At 41.6% G+C, this 20,952-nt stretch overlaps 1 protein-coding gene across 1 annotated transcript in view; it reads left to right on the top strand.

The window, feature by feature from the left end:
* NEGR1 (neuronal growth regulator 1) overlaps positions 1 to 20,952 on the top strand; it is a 161,305-nt gene that overhangs the window by 65,022 nt on the left and 75,331 nt on the right. Inside the window, exon 4 of the mRNA XM_009636145.2 lies at positions 3,973 to 4,104. Within this exon, the coding sequence (XP_009634440.1) occupies positions 3,973 to 4,104 (132 nt within the window). The remainder of the gene's footprint in view (positions 1 to 3,972; positions 4,105 to 20,952) is intronic.

The raw sequence follows: 20,952 nt of genomic DNA on the forward strand, positions 1-20,952 counted from the left end.
CTCGGAGTTTTTCTGGACTGGCACCAGATTTTTCCTCTTACTGACTTATGTTTAACACCAGGGGAGGAAAATGCTACCCTTGCAAAACTCATCTGTCCAAGCCTTTGAGAACTGGTCCATATGGCAATCTGTACGTGTGCTACACCTGATGCCAGATACCATATGCATGATAAGAAAACACAGTTTTAATTGTGTACTCTCCTGAGGAATAACAAGTGTGATGATTTATCAGGTGTCATATCACATGGCAGTAGCAGAAAATAGGCATTCAAGCTTAGTTTCACAGGCGTTTCCCTTCCTGGCTAGATCCTGTAACCTAAGATATCCAGAGCAGATTACTTACATATCATGACGTGTATCAGTAAGTCTCATTAAGAAATCTTCTGAAAACCCATCAGGAATTGCCTTGGACATGAGGCACTCTCATGTTTATGTTTCTTTTACTTGAACAGGTTTTCCCCATCTTTGATCAAAGATCTCAGCTGACAGGACCTCAGGTTGATAGACTGGTGCTAATGAGCTTTCCAGATTTCTTTTTCTCAGATACTAAATCGGATAAGTCTTTTGGTTCTATGGCCAGGAAAGCCAAGATGACATATTCTTGACATCTTGATAGGGTCCATAAATTGTACATGGTCTGCACAAGGACAGAGGAAGGTGTGGTTGCCCCGGGCTGTAATACATCACAGAAAAAACAGTGAGAAAACCGGGTTGGCTGCTGAAACTCATCTTCATTCACCAGTGTCTTCATACATGATTTTTTCTCCCTACTGCTTATGAATATTCTTTTTCTGAGCTGGATGTGCATGCAATGTAACATAAATATGCTTACATATTCTTATGCATATATCTTTCACATAACATGATTTAAGTTCTCCCACACAGCCATGGGAAATCTCGAACTAAAAGCAAGCTGAAGATGAAATACTGTGCAGACAAATAGGAAAGATGAAACACGGTATTCATGTATTCCCTAAGAAAAATATTTATCTCTAGTACTTACTAAAAGCTTTCTTATGTGATCTGGATGCAAAATTTCTGGGGACACAAGGGTTTAAAAATGACTTAATTTTAATATTTTCAAATGTGTGTGTGAGTTGCATAAAATACATGAGGTTTACAGCACTATAAAAGAAATGCACACATAGTTTGCAGCATAAATTAGGTTAATAGCTCAGCATAAGATCCCTATAAATACAAGGGCTATGAAAAGTGCTGATGGGCATTTTTGCAAGTCATTCCAATAGGAATTATTGTGGGAACTCCCACTAAGTTTCCACCCAGCAGCGCTGATGCCTTTGAGCTGTAGCCATTTGTTGTGCTGCCCTCTCAGCCCCCAGCAGCACCCTGACGCTGGCTGGTGTCAGCACCTGAATACGCGTTTGCTTTCCCTGCAGATATTGTTCCTGTTGATATTTTTCAGCTGGACATATGACTGCTCGCCAGACCTGAGGACTGATGTTGCTTACACCGTAGCAGAATTGTGCCAAATACATAAACCTGTCACTTCCGTCAGTGCGGAGTGGCGGCTGTATTGACCCCGGCTGAGGCTGAACATTATCCCATTCAGGTGGCAAAGCGAGTGCCAGAAGCACGGCTACAATCCAGGAATTGTTAAGAAAGCAAAAGCTGGGAGACAAGAAACTAAGTTATTGCCTGGTGTGTTGTGTTTAGATTAAAACAGAAGTTTAAAGCAGAAAATGCTTGGGTTTAGCTGAACTCCAAACCACAAGTAACTATCTTTATGAAATTCCCGGTACTTCGAGATATATTTTTTTCGTTTTTCCAAATTGATGTTGGGAATTGGGATAGGATAAGTCGTAAATTATTCCCAGGGTTCAGTGTAAAATATTTTGGTGCATACCATATATCCAGGGAAGTCCTGACATTGGAGAGCATTACAATCTCACAATTTAATAATAATTTTTAACCTGACACACAAGAGAATTTTGCATTTTTTAGAATTTTCTTGGTATTAGAAACAAAGCAGAAGTCTTGTTGGAAGGTCTCTCTTCAGTCTGGGCAGATGCTCCTGTGCAGGCAGGGGCTTTTCATCCTTCTTTGCTGTTTGAAGCAAAAGTAAATAAAATTTTCCTAGAAATTTATTCAACCTGGCCAAAGTGGAGCAGGACGACAGCCACGATGTGAACAGTAACAGCTGGTTTGTTTGTGGAAGGGGTTTTTTCATAATTTATTCCTATGAACATCATGGAAGAGAAAAAAAAACATTCTCATGCAATTTCTCATATCCCATAAATTATTTCATTGCATTTTATGAATGTTCAGTTCAATTCACAATAATTTTACAATTTCAATCTTATCTTTCTACTTTACATAACCAGTGCTTACTTGGGCTCTTTCCTGCGATAGACATGGTATATTGTGCTTATTAATGAGTGCCATCTTGCCAAGCGATGCATTGTAATAATTGATGTTTTGAACCTTGCACGCTTTAAAACATTAATCTGTGAACAGATAAGCAAATGAAATTCATTGCGATGATGGACATGAACATAATACTTCTACTTAGTTCTCACTACCCAGTGCAGATTTTTGTCATTGCTCCATAAGTTGCAAAGTTATTAACAGTCAATTAAAAGCTTGTCTCTCTGGGAAAACACTTTCAGCAAGAGCTTTAGGCCTATGATGTCCAGCATCTGTAGTCATGACTGCTATGTTATATTGTTTTAAGGTAAAAACTATATTTAACATTTTTTGGTTTCTTATGTGGTCAATGCCTTGTGAGGAATAGAAAACAATTAATTTGCTCCCCACTTACAGCACGCTGCTCAAAAGACAGAGAAAGATGAGCTTTGAACCAGGCAGCAGTTTTTGTCTGATGGATATCAAAGTGCTCCCTGCAAGGCAGGAACCATGGTAGGGAAAAGCTGGGAGATGCTGGGATTTAGAAGACTACAAAAATGTCTGTGTATGCTATGACTCTATGTCAGGTGGACGTAAATTAGTTTTTGGATCATATAACTGTTCTTGCTCTCTAAGATAACGAATGGTTTCAGATACAACATACCAAGGAGTTACATATTTCAGTTTGGCGTTCGTATTGTTTTACATTGGATAGACCTCGATTTTCAGTTGCACTCACACAGGTTATCCTTATTTCTGTGTAACAAGGCAAACACTGAGGATTTTATTCCTTGGGTTTGGATCCTTTGGGAGAGGAGAGCTATTATCTAATTTTTAATTAGTATGACAGAATGTTTATTAGGGTACAACATGTTAGCACTGAGTGATGTGATGAGCAAGCCTGAAAGGGCTTTTTCCCTGGAAATAGGACATGGGATGGCCCACTCATTTTGCACCCATAGGTACCTGTTAGAGGTGATCACCTGCTGGTTCCCTCCAGGACACACCTGGCTTTGGGAACCGTGCAGGGGGCCTGAGCCCTCTAGCTAATAAAGCTTATCATCCTTATATATATCCAGCTGATTGATGTATAGCTACAAGATCAAATGGTTGTTAAAAAGTGAGGGCACCTGTGATGGGAAGCTGATGCTGGGGTCACCAGCAGCAGGGGTGGATCAGCTGCTCCAGGGCTGGGCTGTTTGTTCCTTCAGTTTGCCCCAGTTGCTGGCTTTGCTTCTGATTGCCATAGGGGGTAGATGTCCACCCAGGTGCAAACCATGATCCCTAATGGATGCCAAAACTCTTAAGGCAAGGATTTGACTGGGGGAGCCTGACTTACATTCTGTGAAGCCCATCAGAGCTGCATTAGCAAATTGCTCTCATGGGTCTGGAGACTGCAGAGCTTGACTGTGTGGTGGGCACAGTCAGGAGAGGACACTTGGCTAACCCAAGGAGCTCAAGGGGGATATGAGACCTGCTTGGAGTTGGGGTTTCCAAGTGAAAGCTGCACCCAGCAAAAGCTACTAGCTGCTCTTGAGGAGTTGATGAAGCTTGAGGTGTTTTGTGCTCAGCTTCCAGTAATTTCTTTCTTTTGTTATTTCCTTTCAGCAAAACCATTTGAGAGCGGACAGTACCTGGACATCTATGGAATTACAAGAGACCAGGCTGGGGAATATGAATGCAGTGCAGAAAATGATGTCTCAGTCCCAGATGTGAAAAAAGTAAAAGTCACAGTAAACTGTAAGTTGTGTTGTTTTTTAATCATTAAATCCAATGGAGAAGAGGGATGCGGCTGAGAAGAAAAGTCTAATGCAGAGAACTGCTGCTTGTGGTGGAACTGTAGTGTGTTTGGGTTTTGTATTACAGTAGCAAGGCGACCTGTGCTATTTGATGTATGAGTTAGTCTTACCAAAGGAAGGGAAAATGAGATTAAGGTTCAAATTCTCCTTTTGTCTGCCAGGGGACAGTGCTGCTGTGCTGTCACGGGCTCTGTAGCAGCTGCTTTCACTGAGCTGTGGTGCTGAGACTCAGTTTTTGAAGGAATTTTTTGAGTAATTATCTGAGTAACTTCTGAGGACTGCTGTGGTTGTTGGGCTGAAGTGTTTCTGATTTAATTTGCCACAGTTGTGCAATAATATAAGGAGACAAATGCCTTTTGACTAGATGGTGATCGATCTCTATGGAAATGTGAAGTAGCCCCAGCAGAGGCAGCGAGTTATTTTGTGAGGACTTTGATGCAGTGTGGTTCTGCCGTGGCAGTCTCCATGGATGGTGGGTAACACCAGGAACCACCAAAGTAGCCTGTTACCTGTCCCTGCTGCCTGTCAGTCTGACCTTCTGGGATTTTCACACTGAGGAGGTGTTTTTTGACTTGGGACTGAATTTGGTTTAGCGCTTGGTATGACATGAACCATTTAGAACTGTGTTCTTTTTTTCCTCCAACATGTAAAAAAAGAAATGGAAAGAAAATGGGAATAATTACTCTAATTAGTTTTAACTGTGAATTTTCTGAGGTTAAGTGCAATTACCCAGCTTGTAATTTGTAACAGTTTGTGGCTTGAAAACTGCTGTGGCATCTTTATTGACCACAGTTTCTTGAGATCTCAGCTTTGTGTCTCCCTCCACAGATCTTGTCCCTATTGGTATGCTGTAGGTAGCAAAGCCCTTTGCCCCCAGTCACCGCAGAGCTGGAGGTGGGAGCGTGGGGAGGTGGGTGGTTGTGGGTGGATCACTGATGGGGCTAGCCGTGCTACCCTGTGTCTATGGCGTGTTCCCACATTCAAGAGCTGACTGGACTCTCCTCACTTACATGAAATCAGAGTACTTGTAGTTCATGATGTCCTGGAATGTGGTGGGTCAGTGCATTAATGCTTATAGAATAGCTTGATCATGCATGGGGTCTCACAGGCGGCTTTCTGTACCGCTTGGTCATATGGGCTGGTGATGCTGGATGCAGATCCTGCTTTCCCTCTGCTTGCTGAAGCTTCTACACTGAGGCTCTGGTATAATGTGCTGTGACCATCAGTCCTTGCTTTACAAGTCACAAGGACAGACTTCACCTACAGAGCAGCTCAAGGAGGCTCATGCAGAATCGATCACCATTCCCACTGATGCTCTGCCCTCATTGATGTGTTTCCACCTACATCAGTTTTGCTGAATTCCCAAAAGCAGGCAGTGCCCTAAAAACTAGGGCCTATGTGGGAGGAAAAAACACAGTGGATGGTGTCCTATGGAACAAGTGACCATTATTTTTTGTGCAGTATGTTGTTACTGGAGGATTGTCAATAAGAGAAGTTGTGCAGATACTTCCATAGGTGTGCCCTGTGTGTTTTGGGGTGAAACCTTTCATGCAAGCTATACTCAAATGTTTTGTGTTGTTAGATAAATAACTTGCAGTAGGGACAAGAAGGAATGGTGAGTTCAGTCTAGTTTTAGCAAAACAAATATTGCGTCTGTGTTATTTCATATCATGGGGATTTTAATAAGGGTGAAACTGTCTCGGGAGCTTTCTAAGTGTTCACAGAAAGGGAAAAGTTGGTAAGCTTGTTTAGTGGTTGTTTTGGTGCTTGAGTGTTTTAAAAAACAAAACAAAAAAAACCCCAAAAAAACCAAACACAGAGGAGGTGGTGAACTCCTGGAATCTTGCCTTCTGAGCCAGGATCTAGACTTGCAAGAGTCCTAGATAAATGCATCAGTTTACCTGGCCAAAGCCAAAACTTAATTGCTTAAATGCAATGCACAACTGATGCACCAGTTGGTGACTCTGCACACCAGTTTGTGTCAAAGGTGGAACAATTTGTGACTTCGGTTCACCATTTTCTTAATGTGAGTTTTGATGTGACTGTCAGATGTCTTTGGGTGTGAAAAATCAGCTCTGACAGTGTTGGGAAGGTAGAGCTGAGCAGTGGTGGTTTTCCTCCACCAGCCACTGCTGCAGGTCTGCATTGGCAAGCAAAGGTCTCACTGCAGCAGCTGGGAGCAGGACCAGCAACTCCCATGTGGCCAGCAGCAGAGACTGGGATGCAGGTGGGATGGGATTTGCTCTCCCTGAACACTGAGCCAAGTGGGTAATGGGAGAAACTGTGTGTATGTGTCAAAGGATGTGCAGGCTTGGGTGGTCATATTCCTCCTTGGTGCATATCACAAGCAAGAGGTGCTCAGGTCTGGCTGCAGCACGCAGTGTAAGGGTACCTCTACTTGCATCGAGAAACATGTCATGGAATATTAAATCAACCAACAAGCTCAGTAAATACTTGAATAAACTGTCCAAGCTGATCTTTGTCCCAATTCAGCTACCTGGGCTAATCTGGAAGTGTCCTTGGCCATAGTGTGGATACATGTGGCATTGTGCCAGATATGGGCAAACTTCTAAGTCTCTACTGGGGACATGCAGAGTATGTAGTTTTTAATATTTTTACAACTAAAGAAGAAAATGGAGGGGGGAGCAGAAATAAAATTGAAGCAATGCAAAACTAGGATCTGGCTACCACATGAAACAGTTTGTATATGTGAATGATTTGTTGTAGTCAGCTAATTGCTAATGCACTTCTGTTTGGATTTGTATGTTGTCCCCTAGCCAGTTAAGCGCAAGGCAAAAGCACTCCAAACATCTGCTCCCTGCTGATGATGATCATCTGTTCTGACCAGGCAGAAAAATGGCTTGTGGCGTTCAGGAGAAGGTTGCACCAGAGGTGGCCGATGCAGGGAGAGCTCATCCTGTTGCTATCAGCCCCGTGGGCATGTGGTTTGTGGTGGCCGATGCTTCCTGGGCTGAGCTTTGCTTCCCAGCACCTTGGCATGGGCAGCCCCATTCAAAAAGGGATGTTGTATGCACCATCAAACCAGAAAAATGATGCCCATTTGTCTGTTGAGCTGGCCTCACAGGGCAGCTTTCCATCAGTAAAAGCTAAATATTTCATTTAGGAGAGCTGTGGTTTGCCTATTAGTCACTATTTACAAGAAGTTTGTATCAAATCTGTTTTCAAGTTTAAATCTAGAACGATCTTAATGAAAGAAATCCAGAAGAGGAGAGGAAGCCTTCAGCTTCTTTTGTTACCTTGGGTTGAGCAGAGATTCCTTAGCCAAATGTTCTTTGGTCCTGTGTCTTCTTTTAAGATATCTGTTCATTTGTCTATCAAATTGATAAAGAGCAAGGCTTTCTCCCTCCACCCCCAAAAAAAAACCCACTGCATTCCTTTATTTTCTTTGGTTTTGTGAATTTAATTAATTCTCCTGCTAATGTCCTGCCATGCCAGCTCAGCACCAGCTCTGCAGTCTCTGCTGCTCCTCACCCACCCCGGTATTATTCTGTGATCGTAGTTCTGGTGCAAGGATGTTGTGCCCATCTGCCAGGTACCTCCACCACGTGTTTAATTCCACTTACTCGCGACTCTGTTTCTCAACAAGTGTTGCTGAAGTCACGACCAGCACACCAAGCTCCCCTCCTTTAATCTTCTAATTTCACAAAATGTCTATCGCCTTTCCCACCTGTAGTGCTTACCACAGAAAATTCTCTTGGAAGTACTGTGTGTGGCTTATGCTTCACCTGCCGCTCTTGCACCCTTATGATCCGGTGGGGTATGGACAGTTGTGTGCTGCCAGAAGCATCGCTTCGTCTTAGAGTCTGAGTAATCCCTGTTTCACCTCTGTGTCCCTCCACTGTGTCCCATACAGCGACACCTTGATGTATGATTTCCAGCACACAGGACAATGATGGTACAGCACTACATTTGCATGAATACGATCGCTTAACCGCTGCGTCTGACAATTTTTAATACCGTTTCCCTGTTATTAAAAGGAACGTTCTTTACTGCAGACCTGATAACCATAGAATAAATCAAGGTTTTATTGTGCCCAGTTAATAGAATGTATCAATGAGCCCTGAGCGGTTACGGTGGCTATAAGCATAATTTTGAATATGGATGTTCACTGCATATAGTGGTTGTTCAGTCATCCAAGCATGTACAAGAAAATTACCAGGTTTAAATTACTTTGTGAATTTCAAGTTTCTTGGCTGGGCAACTTCCAACCATACATAAACAACCAGCTTGCTATCTGCCTTACAGCACATAAATTATAACTCTAATGACTTTACAGGGTTTTTTTTTCTTTATACTGCTTCATGTTGCATAATCTACATTTTCTACTTAATTTATGTCTGTCCCCCCATAATTTTCCTTTTAAAAATGGTGGTCTGAGAATCCGTGGTGCATTTGCCTGCCTCAATTCTAAGAGAGGAGGGGAAAAAAGAAAATGAGGCTGCTGGCTTCTGAAGAAGGAACACTATACCAAATCAAGTTAAAATAGATAGGATATAATCCAATTTCATTTCACAAGTGAAGCTTATTAGCATTTTCCATTACATTTTATAAAGCAAATACTGATTTATAGATGATTATATTGAACCCCACTTTGAACGAGCCAGTGTCTGCATTAGCAAGAGCAAGACTTTAATATGTCATCTGAAAGCTGGTCTGAAACTGTAGTTGTGGTTCTGTAGCTTTGCTGACTCTCTTCTGCTTTCTTAGTGCTGTGTTTAAAAATATTAAAGGCAGTTGCTAAATGCGAGAATCTCCAGAAGTGTTGGGGCCACACTGAGATAATTAAGAGTGAGATGTGTGCATCATGAAACTGGCATTTGTTTTAATTTATGTAAAATTTTCAGCTACCTAAATAAATAAGAAATGTGGACTTTTTGAAGTGGACCTCTCTTGCAGTATTCCTTTTTTCACATAATATATACTAAGGGTCTGGTTTTCTGTAATTGTATGTTGAACAGATCTGTTAAAGCTGGATCTTGCAGAATTACTGAATTAAGATCTGGTGGCTTTGGAGAGGGAAAAAAAAAGGATTCAGTTGAAATTAAAAGACCATTTCATTTCAGCCTTTATGAACCCCTTTATGTTGCAAATTGAAGGCCAGATTCATCGGGGCTTACCAGGGAGGTGAAAATTACAGTTCCTGTGCTGAGGAAGCCCAGATGGCACTGGGAAGCACTGGTGTGCTCTGGTCCTGTCAGGTCTGTTGGTTTGGCTGTCTTGGGGTCTTCCTGGCAGCACAGGAGGGAGGACAGGTCTTCATTTCTGAGCCAGGACTTCCACATACTTTTTCTGGCACAAGTTGCTTTGAAGGAAATGATGCATAGTGCAGCCTGGACTCAACCCGCAGCAGTTCTCCTGCCTCTGATGTGCCACAGTCGACAGAAGAGAAAGTTTGTCTGCCAAATTTTGTAGACAGTAAATACAAACAATATAAAGATAACTCAAAACATTCTAGATACTGAGCCATGTCTGCTTGCAACAGCATCTCTTTGTACAGATATTGTATTACAGATCTTAAAAAAAATTGAAGAAGGAAAATGGAAGTGAATAGACTATATGATAACCTGTAAAAATTGTATTAACCTTCTAAGGCATGCCCCTGAATCGGTGTTGCCAATAGATGTTTGCCCAGTCCCTCCATAAGGTGTCTTCCGTGATGCCTGCTTCATGGGCAGCATACTTCACTCAGTCACAGCCTTTAACTGAACATTTCTCACAGTGTCTAATGTGAACCTTCCTTACAGAATCACAACCCCATTCCTCACCTGTCCTCTGAGGAATGGAGAACAGATCACTCTCATCTTTCTATCCCTTTGAAGGCAGTGAACTTGTGCTCCTCATGTTTACCTCCTTATGCTCACCAGCCCTAATTCATCTCATCCTATTCTTGGGTCATGTTTTCTAAGGGATTGACCAAACGTTTCTTTTCTGTAGACCAGCTGGTGCTAGGGAAGGGCTTTCCTGAATAAGGTATTTAAAACTTGAGCTAGCATGCCAGGTGAGGTGTTGTATTGCCTGTGTGTAGACCTGGCTTGGGCATTTGCCTTCCCTGTGACAGCAGGACAGCTTAGGGGGGTTTTACCCCTGGCAGCCCTGGTCATTCCCTGCAGAATGGCTGTCTCACCTCCTCACCATATTCATCCAGCTGATGAATCCTGTTTGGTGTTGTCCAGTTTTCAGGCCACTTTTTCAAATCGTCAGGGTTGTTTCAGGGTTCTCCTCTTTGATAAAGGTGTTAATTAAAACCCCCAGCAGTAGCAGGCCCAGGACTGATGTCTGGCTGAGCAGACAGGACAGCAAACCCATGAGCTCAGCCTTCCAGACAACATGCACCCATGTGAAGGCAGGGTTTAGCCAAGCCCAGCTTGCTCATACATGAGAGACATGGTCAAATGCTTGCTGCAGATAAGTTATGGCTTCCACTCCTGTTCCCTACAGGAACCGATGACCTGACACAATCTATTCTTAACAAACCTGTTGGTAATTGCTCATCTTCTTGTTATCTTCCAGGTGCTTTCACACCTTTGATTGCTTGAACAACATTTTTATGGGGACTGGAGATAAATGGATTGGCTTGTAATTCCCTGGCTCCTATCGCTCTCTCCTTTACTGAAAAGGGTTCATGGAGGCTGCATCAGGCACTTGCCTCACACCTCAGAAATAACATTGTAGCTCTGCATTTACTTCATCCAGTTCTTGAATGTATTTTTGAAGTTTATTAGGCCAATTAGTTTTGTATCAGTTTTGTTTATTTAAGTACTTGCTGCATTACCCTTTCCCTGTCTTAACCTGAAATATAAACCAATTAATTTTGGTCATTGAATTGGTCATATCATGTGTTTGGAATGATTCTGCCTCCTTTACCCTTTCCTTTTCATGCATATTGTTCATGTTCTTCAGTAAAGCATCAAAGCTGGGGTGTTGGCTGGTTGGTTGGGTTTTTTTCCTCCTTTCTTCAAGTTTGCCTCTGGTCTCTGGATGTGTGCTCAGAGCAGGCACTGAATCACCTGGGCTGCAGTGGTCCTGTTCGAGCCCAGAGCAGAGGGACCCTGGGCTGATGCCCACCCTCCCAGGATCCAGCATCTGAGTTCTGCCACTGGTTTTGAGCTGGAGCAGTGTCAGTCATGCAGGACTGGGCTTTCAGGGAGCAGCGAGCTGGTTATGAGAGGTGTCTGCTGTACAGACCTTGTGCCCTATCCTGCTCATGTCCTTCCTGCGGTGATGGCTTGATAAGACATTTTTCTGTTGTGGGTTGTTTTTTTTTTTTATAGGAGGAATGTGTGAGTTTCTTGTATGAATTTCAAGTAATGTGTTTGTTTTTTGCTTGGACAGGTTAGGGTTTTTGCAGAACAGCTTATCTTATTAGCATTTCTTAGAAGTCTGCCTTACTGTTGCTATGGTGCTTTGCATAATATTATGCATAATACTCTGATTTTACTTTGAAATCAGACATACTGTACAAGCCACTCTAACCTAATTATATCTGTAACCTTAAACCTACTGGGGAAAAACATTATGGGACTTCAGTGTTTCTTGGGGCTCCTAATACCTGGACATGTTGCTGTGACTTTATTTTCCCAGAAAGTGTCTTGCTGTGAACTGTGGATGGCCTATGAAAAATATTTCTTTGGCAAGGTTTTTTATTTTGGATTCAACAAAGAAAATTTCCCTCAATCAAAGTGAATGCATTATTAAATAAAAAGGCAACGCCCAAATATTTTCTGAAGGTCTTGGTTCTCTGCTTTGGTACCAAGTATAAAATTATTCAGACCAATTTTCAGTTTTGGTTTCCATGTTCTTCTAATATAAGAAAGGGGAGGAGGGGGGCTTCTGTTTAAGTGTAAATAAATAACTCTGCTTCTATCCATTTATAACAGCTAAAGATGTGCAGCTTCATATTTGTATCCCTGACTAAATTTAGGACTTGAGGGTTATGGTCAGCATTGCCTTTAGGAGAGTGGGAGTCATTTTGTTGGAGAAACCAGTGAGTCTACATAAATGTATTTTGAACCATAACTGCAACTCTTTTTTTTCTTAACATGGACAATGTATTGAACTGTTGTATGTGTTTGTATGCATCTTTGGTTTTGCAATATTGTTTGATAGCCAGCCTCAGAAGGAACAATCTTCTCTGTTGTACCAGAAGTTTACAATAGTGACTGCAGTCTAAGGTGCTGCATCTCACAGACTTAAAGGACCTGAAACTTAATCGGCAAAGGTTCCTCTCAGTGAGGACACTTCTACACAATGATGGAAGTTTTTCCTTTTAAACCAGCTAAGACCAGTTTTCTGAAAGAACAAAGCTGTGGAGGAGAAGTTACTGCTTTTCTTTATGGTGTCGTTTATATCAAGTAAATTTGATTATGTCACTTCTTCAAACAGAATTACGTGAGATGAAATCATATGTTCATATTTGACAGTGGAACAGAAAGAACTTATCTTGGTGTTGCAGTGGTTGATGTTATCCATCTGGCTGAAATTCACACATTTAAAACTGCTTCATTTAGGCTGGTCTGTCTTTAATCATGAAGTATTTCCCAATATTGTAACAACAGAGAGTAGTTTGCAGGTACTGAGCAGCCCCAACTCCCATCAACCATTTTGAGAGGTACATGTGCATGGAGGCTTGGAAGATTGAACTTCGCAATACCCTTCTGAAGTATCAAAATTACACTATGAAAAGCTAAAAGCACTCTGGAGCGTGCTTTCGCTGGCTTCTGTGAAACATGTTTTCCTAAATTCTGAGGTTACTTTTCAAAAATGGGATTTTGGCTTCTAAGTCACACTGGGGACTCCTGGAAATCTGAGTACTGGTTCATCATTGAGTCTATTAATGGATCAGTGGGGCTTATTGCAGCGTGAGCTTTCCAGAATGTGACTCCTCACTCTGTTCAAGCCTTCTTGGTCTCAGATGTGCTGGTGCACACCATAGACTTGCATGGTGGGTTGGAGTCTGCAAGAGTAAAAGATAACCCTTGCAAGGCATAAGCTGTGGTCAAAGCATGACTTCAGGTTGTTGTGTTTTCCATAAATTTTCTGGTTTCTTTGAGAAGGTGGCTGCATGGGTTGGTCCCCTTTTGTGTTGTCCTACCTGCCACAGACCTGGGGAATAGATGATGTCCTCACTTCGCTCTTTTCATCTGAAAAGCACAAAAGATCAAAGTTAGAGTTGTGCTAATGTTTTGAATGGTGAGAATAGTGCTGCTCCATGATGCGCTGTTGGGGGAACATGGGCTAACTTCTCAAAGTATGTGTTGGCATTCTGCAATGCAGGCAGCTCTGGAGTGACGCAGGTGTGGAGGTTCATGCATTAGTCTATGAAGACCATCTCTTGACTTGTTTTTCCTGTTATTGTTAAATATTATCCTAATTCTAAAAATCAGATTCTTGGTGTTGTACAGATGTTCTAGTTTGGTCATCATAACTTTTATATCTGAGCTATTATTTCAATTAAAAAGATGAAGGAAAGCCTTCAAAGGAATGATGGAGAGGATTTCTTTCCTGCAGTACATAATACACAGCTGAGAGCAGAGAAGTAATGGCGTAATTAGTTTCTATACTGGTGGGTCAAATATATGAGAATACAAAGTCACCCACTCTAGCTAAAAGATTATACGCTAGCGTAGCTGAGATGAAAACTTTGACCGTGGTTTAAGTCAATAATAGCAGAGCTTGTCTTTTGGTCCAGCCATCCAGACAACGAGCTGCTAGTAAAATTTTCAGGTGAAACTAGTGCAAATAAGAATCTTTTTTTTTTTTTTTTTTGGTTTTTATTTGGCATGAGGTGAAGATCTTTAGAGGATAGCAGAAAATTCTTCAAAATGGAGTTTTTGACCATGCATAATGTAATTGGAGTTGGGGATTTCTTACTTTGGGGTTTTGTCATTTTTTTGGTCAGCATTAGGACTAAATTCTTGTTTACTTAATTTGCAAGCTATTCTCATCACTGAGATCTCTTGTATGAGTTATATGATGTCCTATGTCATAGTAACACTTAAAGAAAACTTATAACAATTTAATAAAAACTGCCTCAATTGGTGGGGTGGGGGAAGAATATAGTTGATTTGAAGAAAATAATTTTCTCCTCACTGGTGGGGAAAGAAGCTGTGTATGAAAGTAATGTCTGTCATTTTATGTCCTTCAGGTATTTTTATTAACATTTCAGAAGTCAGATTAAAACAATACAGTTCAAGTTTCTGACTTGAGTGCAATTTGCCTCCTAAATTAACATTGATTTCTTACCGCAGTGTAATAGTTTACTATTAGGTTCTGCAAAACGCTGCACAGTTACTGCATATTTCTGAAAAACGTTGCTCATATTGAAGCGTGACAAAATTGATTATAATGCTCCTTCATGTAGATGGCATTCTGCTGCCACAGCACATAATCAAGGGCTTTGGCAACATGAAACGAGGTCTTGTATTTGAAGAAGTTAGAGTATTAGTACTCAAGATATCCTTCCAAAGGATAAGGAGTGCATTTTTCATCATCTTAAAGAAAACCTCCGCCTAATCCTGCCAAGTGATTTTTTTTTTTTTTTAAGTGATTTTTGGGCTGTTTTGGGAGGAGCAGGGAGTGGCATCCTGCGTTTGCCAGTGGTGCAGTGCAGATGTGCAAGGACAGCAGCCTGTCGAGTGAGCTGCCTCTTTTCTCCATAAAGATCTCTGGTTGACCAGTGGCATATGAAGCTGCAGAACAAGGATGCAGCTTGGCTCCTTCAGTTGAATAGGAGATGCTACTCCAGCATAACACCAGTATTTCTGCCATAATGACCCAGCTTTCAGATGCAAAGGCAAACTGAGAGTTTAAGACACAAAAAAAATGTCATGTTCTCCCTTCACTATGTGAAGTGTATCTATCTCCAACACCAACCTGTGAACCATGTTGAGGAATTAGAGAGCTATTAAAGCATGTGCAAACAAATCCTTTTTCAAGCACTGTTTTCCTGAGAAGCAGCATGTCTCACCTGGCTATTAAAAGATTGTTTCTATTATTCAAATCTGGATTTCATTGTTTTGGAAGCCTATGGGTGCTGATTATTTGTCATTTTTGCAGTGGATAATTCTGAGGACTGCCATGATTACCCATTTGAAAGTAATCTCTCTTTCTTGTCCCCAGGAAAACAAGTCCTTGAAATAAAAATAACGGTACTAATTTGCGCATATTTACACTCTGCCAGTAGTTACAGGTCCACATAATGTATAATTATGGTATACCAGTAAATGCTGTTCATCATGTTTATGCATCTCTGGGAGACTGTGCTGTAACAAATAATAGAGCATCCATGACAAGCTCTCCTAAAATATGGTGAAAAATATTGTCAATTATATGTTGCTGATGGTTGTTGCAAAGGCGCAACGTAAAGGCTTCAGGGTGTTGTTAGTGGAAGTGTGGGGACCAGCGCATGAACTAATGGACAAAAAAAAATTAATGAAGATTGTTTAATAACTCTTGCATACTTTTCCACTTGTGCTGTTATCTTAAAGTCAAAATAATGTTATAGTAATATTCTGGACACCTCTGTGTATCCACCTCAGGTGAAGCTGCCTTTCTTGCAGCTGTGTCTCCTGGCATCAACAGGAGCAGGAGCATGCACCTCCTGATGGGGCTGGGTTCCCAGGGTGCAGCGTTAGCTCCCTGGAGGGTCAGCGTGCAGCTCCCTGTCATCTTTGGAGGTGCTAAAATGTCACATATGCAGCTGGGCTTTTAACCCCCTCAAACTTGGTGGGATGCAAAGTGAGGAGGTGTTTGTAGTGACTGAGGAGAAGCACTCCTGGGAAGTCAGTCCTGCTTGGAGTGAATGCTTTCTCCCAGCTCTGAACCACTGCTAGCTCTTCAGCCTCCAGGTGATCCCACTTTAAATACCAGCTAAAATACAGTTCAGGAAAATTGAAGTCTTAATAGAAGGTGACTCATCTCTAAAGAGCTTATGCATTTCAAGAAGCAATTTGAAGTATACAGCAGGCTGTGTTAGACTCCAAACTAGAGCCAAAATTAATGGAGAGCTCTTCAGCTTCCAGGAGCGTTCACTTGCCCAGATTGCTCTTCAGCAAAAACAATTACTTAAAATATTTCTCGTAATAGTCAACATGTTGTAAAGCAATATTTCTCCTAGTAATTGTAGTCTTCCTTGTTGCTGTTGGTCTAAGACTTAGTCTTCCCTCCCTTGCAAGTGCAGTGCCTTTGAGGTGACAGTCTAAAGGGAGTTTGCGTGCAGCTGGTGACACCAATTGGGGTCATGAAAAGACAAGGCTGAACAGTGTGTCAGTCTTGCAAAACTCTCCATACCCTGATTTTTTTTTGGGGGGGGGAGTAATTTTGCAGAAGCAGTCATTGCTGCTTTGAAATGGTTCTGGAAAAGAAACCTGTTTAGCATAACTTGTGAGTGTATGGGTACAGCCATGATGCCACACAGTGATGGTCCCTGTTGGCTCCTAGCCTGACTACACTCAGCGTTTCAACAAGACATCCAGTCCCTGATAAGACTGTAATGATATTGTTACAACTTGTTTGTCCCCTGGTGAGATTGCTAAATTAGGTTTTAATAACTTCAGCAATTTGGCTGGTATTAGCAAGTTTGTGGTGTAGGCACTAGATCTGAGCTAGGGGAGCTTTGAGAAGTAATATTTCTGCTTTTATAGTTTAAAACCAAGCAGTGCAGTTGACACAAAAGGAAGGAAAAATTGTGAACATCATTCTTCAGGCATTATAATTCATAAAGCTGGTTCTCTTCATATTTTCTGCCTCTTCTCAAATAAAACTGTTTTGAGGCTGATGTGACCTTTTTTGGACCTTAGCATTGTAGAGCAAGCACAACTCTTGTCGTGAAAGCTCTGATGCCTTGCAGGCACAGCTGCTCTCTGCACTTCTTCCCAAAGACTAGTAGCGCTGCGGACCATACTGCTTCAGCTGCTTTGATACCTGTTGCACACTATGCACAAAGATCGCGATAGTAATTTCTAGACTGCAAGAATTCAGTTCACAAGTTCAGAAAAATTCACTTCAAAATGCACTATGTCCAGTGTATTTTGAACAATATTCTGTTTAATATCACATATCTCAAAATCTGGTGCTTGCTGCTTCTGCACCTGCTGTTACTAATGGCAAAAGAGAATATCAAGGAAAAAGAGCAGATCAGGAATTATCTTTCAATGCAGCAACTAAATGTTTAAGTGGGGAAATCCCAGTATTCCAGACTTCTCATGTAAAGTCAGGTCTGCATGCAAGTATTGACTTGTGATCTATTGTGTTGTCTTGAGAAATATGTGACATTCTTTGGAAACAAGCAGTTGTAACAAAATCTAAATTATCATGAGGGAAAACTGCAAAGTCCTGGACACTTCTGGTGTTCGTAAATGGCTCTCACTTTTTGGCTTTGGTCTTCCTCAGCACAGCATCATGTGTGCTCTGTTTTAAGCAATGATCTCGGAATTAAAGGGGACATCCATTGTACCCAGATCATTGGCTCTTTATCTGTTGAAATACCACAAAACTGAGGCAGAAGAAGTTACTTTATATGGACAATCTTATCAATAAATACAGATGGGTGGAGGGGAGAGAGAGAGATCCAGCGATGCAGTTATTTCAATACAATGCCTCCTAATTTTCTGGTGCCATAAGTATGCAGATCAAGTGTTTACTGAAAAGTCTGGGATATCGCTGAGCAGGTGGCTCTGTCAATGAAGATGCTCAAGGAAGCCTGTGCTGTGCTTTGGCCATGCAGCAGTGGTGGTGGTTTTGCACAGGGATTTTGAGCGTGCTGCGGAAAGCAGAAGCCAATGCTCCCTGTCCCGTGGGGCTGCCAGTCGAAACCATTGATGCAGATGCAGCATGTAAGAGAAAAGGAAAATGTGACCCAAGAGAAAATAAAAATTTGGCACAAAGTAAATGGGTTCTTTTTTTGAATTAGTATCAACATATCTACTCCAGTAGATCCCTGCTTTGGGCTAGCAGGAGGTCCAGGAAGCCCCTGTCAGAGTTGCACTTTTATTTCTATAACTCTATTTCTAAACTTAGTTTTCAATTACACAAACTTTTCCTGAGAGCACTTGAAAGCAAGGAGTATTTCTGTGGCTTTATTGCTTTTAGTTAGAAAAACCCACTTTGGACTTGACTCTGTGTGTGTGCACGCTTGTCACATATCAGTATAGATTGTCCTGTTTCTATCAACTTACATCTGCCACAGATTACTGGGGAGGGGGGAGAAACCAAAAAACCCTTTATGTAAACTTCACTTCTTTTTAATATAGAGCAATAGCTTCTAGACCTTTTATGGCTCTTTCTCATTCTTCATGAGATACGTATGTATATCAGCTATAACACACTGTCAGCGAACAGTGGTTTTCAATCAAAAAGACTGTCAGTAAAGCTGATTCACTAACAAGAAAGCTGTCAAGCTGTGACAGCTGCTGTCTTTGCAACCCCAAACAATCTGTTCAGTGCTAACTCTGACTTATGCTTCCATTTATTATACAGTAGTAATGAGTTCTGTCCTTAGAAATACCATTTTGGTGAGTACACCTAGCTACTTTGTTATGTATGTAGAATATATCAAATTGGATCCAAGGTGTGCGTGATAAGTTTTCTGCAGAAAAGTTCTACTTCTGTCTTTTGAATTATTTTTTTTTAATTCCAAATCCAGGTTCAGTACTTGCTTCATTTTTGTAGTTAGGCCTGAGCCTGGAGATTTCATTACTATTGTAAGCTGAGAAGAGTATTTCTTTTTTTCCCATAGCATTGAAAAAATGGCATATAGCCTTAAACACAACACTAGTATCTACAGGTATGAGTAAAGGAATTTGCAGTTATAGGAACTGTTCTCATGCTTAATAATCCAAGGATCTTGGAGACCACAAAAATTCAACCCAGAGGAGGAAGTGAGAAGTCAGGCTGATGCTGCTGTCCAGGTGCAGATGCCAGTATTCATATTGTCAGCCTTTTTCTTTTAAAATTAAAAAAAAAAAGAGAGAGAGAGAGAAAGAGCACCTTGACAGTCTCCTTAAGCAATCTCTTCCAGCAATAGCTTACCAGACCTAAATCCCCCTTGCTTCAATTTGGGTTGATTATTGCTTGCCTTGTCCGTAAAGAAGATAGGGAAGAGCTGATTCCTTTTTTTCTTCTGTCTTGAGTATTCAGTGATGCAACGTATCCCTAGTAAATCACCTTTCCCAGCTCTGCTAATCCCAATTCCTTCTGTTTTTCTGAATTTTTGGTACTTCAGCTGAGACGACACCAGTGCCCCATGAAGCAGCTGGTTTGCACTAGATAATGCGTTCGCTGGGCATCTCTGGGAGGTGTTGGCCTCTCTTCCCAGCACTGCACATTGTCAGATGCCACCTCCTGCTTTTCTGTTCCACCATCTCAGGAAAAGGGAGGGTTGGTCACCTGTGAGCCACCAGGACTGCATACCAAGAGCAGACAAATAAAGCTAATCCTGCAGCTGATACAGAACAGTCTTCTATAAGCTAATTGTTGTCTCAAGTTATCAGACAAGGATAATAAACTTCATCAAAGATTTATATAAAGCAAATGATGATGGAACTGTTATTTTGGAGACCTTGGAAAGGCTGGGAGAGGTCCTAAGCACCCAGGGCCTCAGTCCTTATTGTTCAGAGGGAATTGGCAGTCACCTGGCATGTCTCCAGTCCCCAGACACATGCTGGAACTGTAACAAGATGTGTGCATACCTGGGAGATAACCTGAGGAGGGTAACAGCTGCCCTGGATTCATCAACAACAAATCACGTTGTCTCACTAATTCCCATTTATTGCTGGGGAAGGCAGAAGATGTCATGTGTTGACATTCATAAGCTTTTGGCATGTGGCCCTTACAGGTACAAGTGTGAGAAACATGAATGTAAAAAAATGTGAGGATGCAAAATTATTTAGAAAATTGTCATCCGTGGCCCTTACAGGTGCAAGTGTGAGAAACATGGATGTGAAAAAATGTCCATAGTGAGGATGCAAAATTATTTAGAAAATTGTCATCAAAAGGCTCCTTGCCAGGCCAAAGGGATGTGGGTCACCAGGGTTTGTTCTGGGTCCGGTGTTCAGGTTTTTGATTAGCGATCATGTCACGTTTTCAGGAAGGGTTAAGTTGCGAGAGTGGTGGTACAGAAATGTATCACCACAAGTGTTTTGGTGGCCTGGTCACCACCCGGGGTAGTACTGAGAAGCAGGGTAACTTTTTTTAATATTAATAATGTACATATGGCATGGTTTCTCATTGCCCTTGATGTCTCATGGCTGCCCTATCTGCTTTTGTGCTTTGGCTTCCTGGATGTGCTTCAGAAGGACTCAAGGAGGTCTCTTGCTGCTTTTCTGACCTACTGTGAGATATTTTGCATTTTTGTTCCAAACTTCTTTTCCTTGGAAATCTACCAGCTTGCTGTAATTCACTTTCTCTTCAGCTTTACTGCCAAAAGATTTACTTAGTAATTCCTGGAATTTGTTGAAGTCCATTGCTTATATCTTCTTTAGAGGGAGAGAAATAGCAAAGTAAAAGCACTCAGGTTTGTTCACACCCAGGCTCCCAGCCAACTCTTCCTTCTGGATTGGCATCAAATGTATGAAAGCATCCGCTTTCCTTCTCCTCATTCCTCAGTACCACTCTGGGATGCTGATACTCATTTTTCTCCTTTCACCTCCACATGTACATTTGAATAAATCGCTGAGACACACAGTGGAGTGTGAGGGCACGTTAACTGTGTGGAAGCTTTTCCAGTAGGAACTGCCGAGGGAGGGAGGTTTGCTGATGTGAATGCCCGGCG

Source organism: Egretta garzetta, unplaced genomic scaffold, assembly GCF_000687185.1.
Source record: "Egretta garzetta isolate BGI_Z169 unplaced genomic scaffold, ASM68718v1 scaffold163, whole genome shotgun sequence".
Classification (NCBI taxonomy): Eukaryota; Metazoa; Chordata; class Aves; order Pelecaniformes; family Ardeidae; genus Egretta; species Egretta garzetta.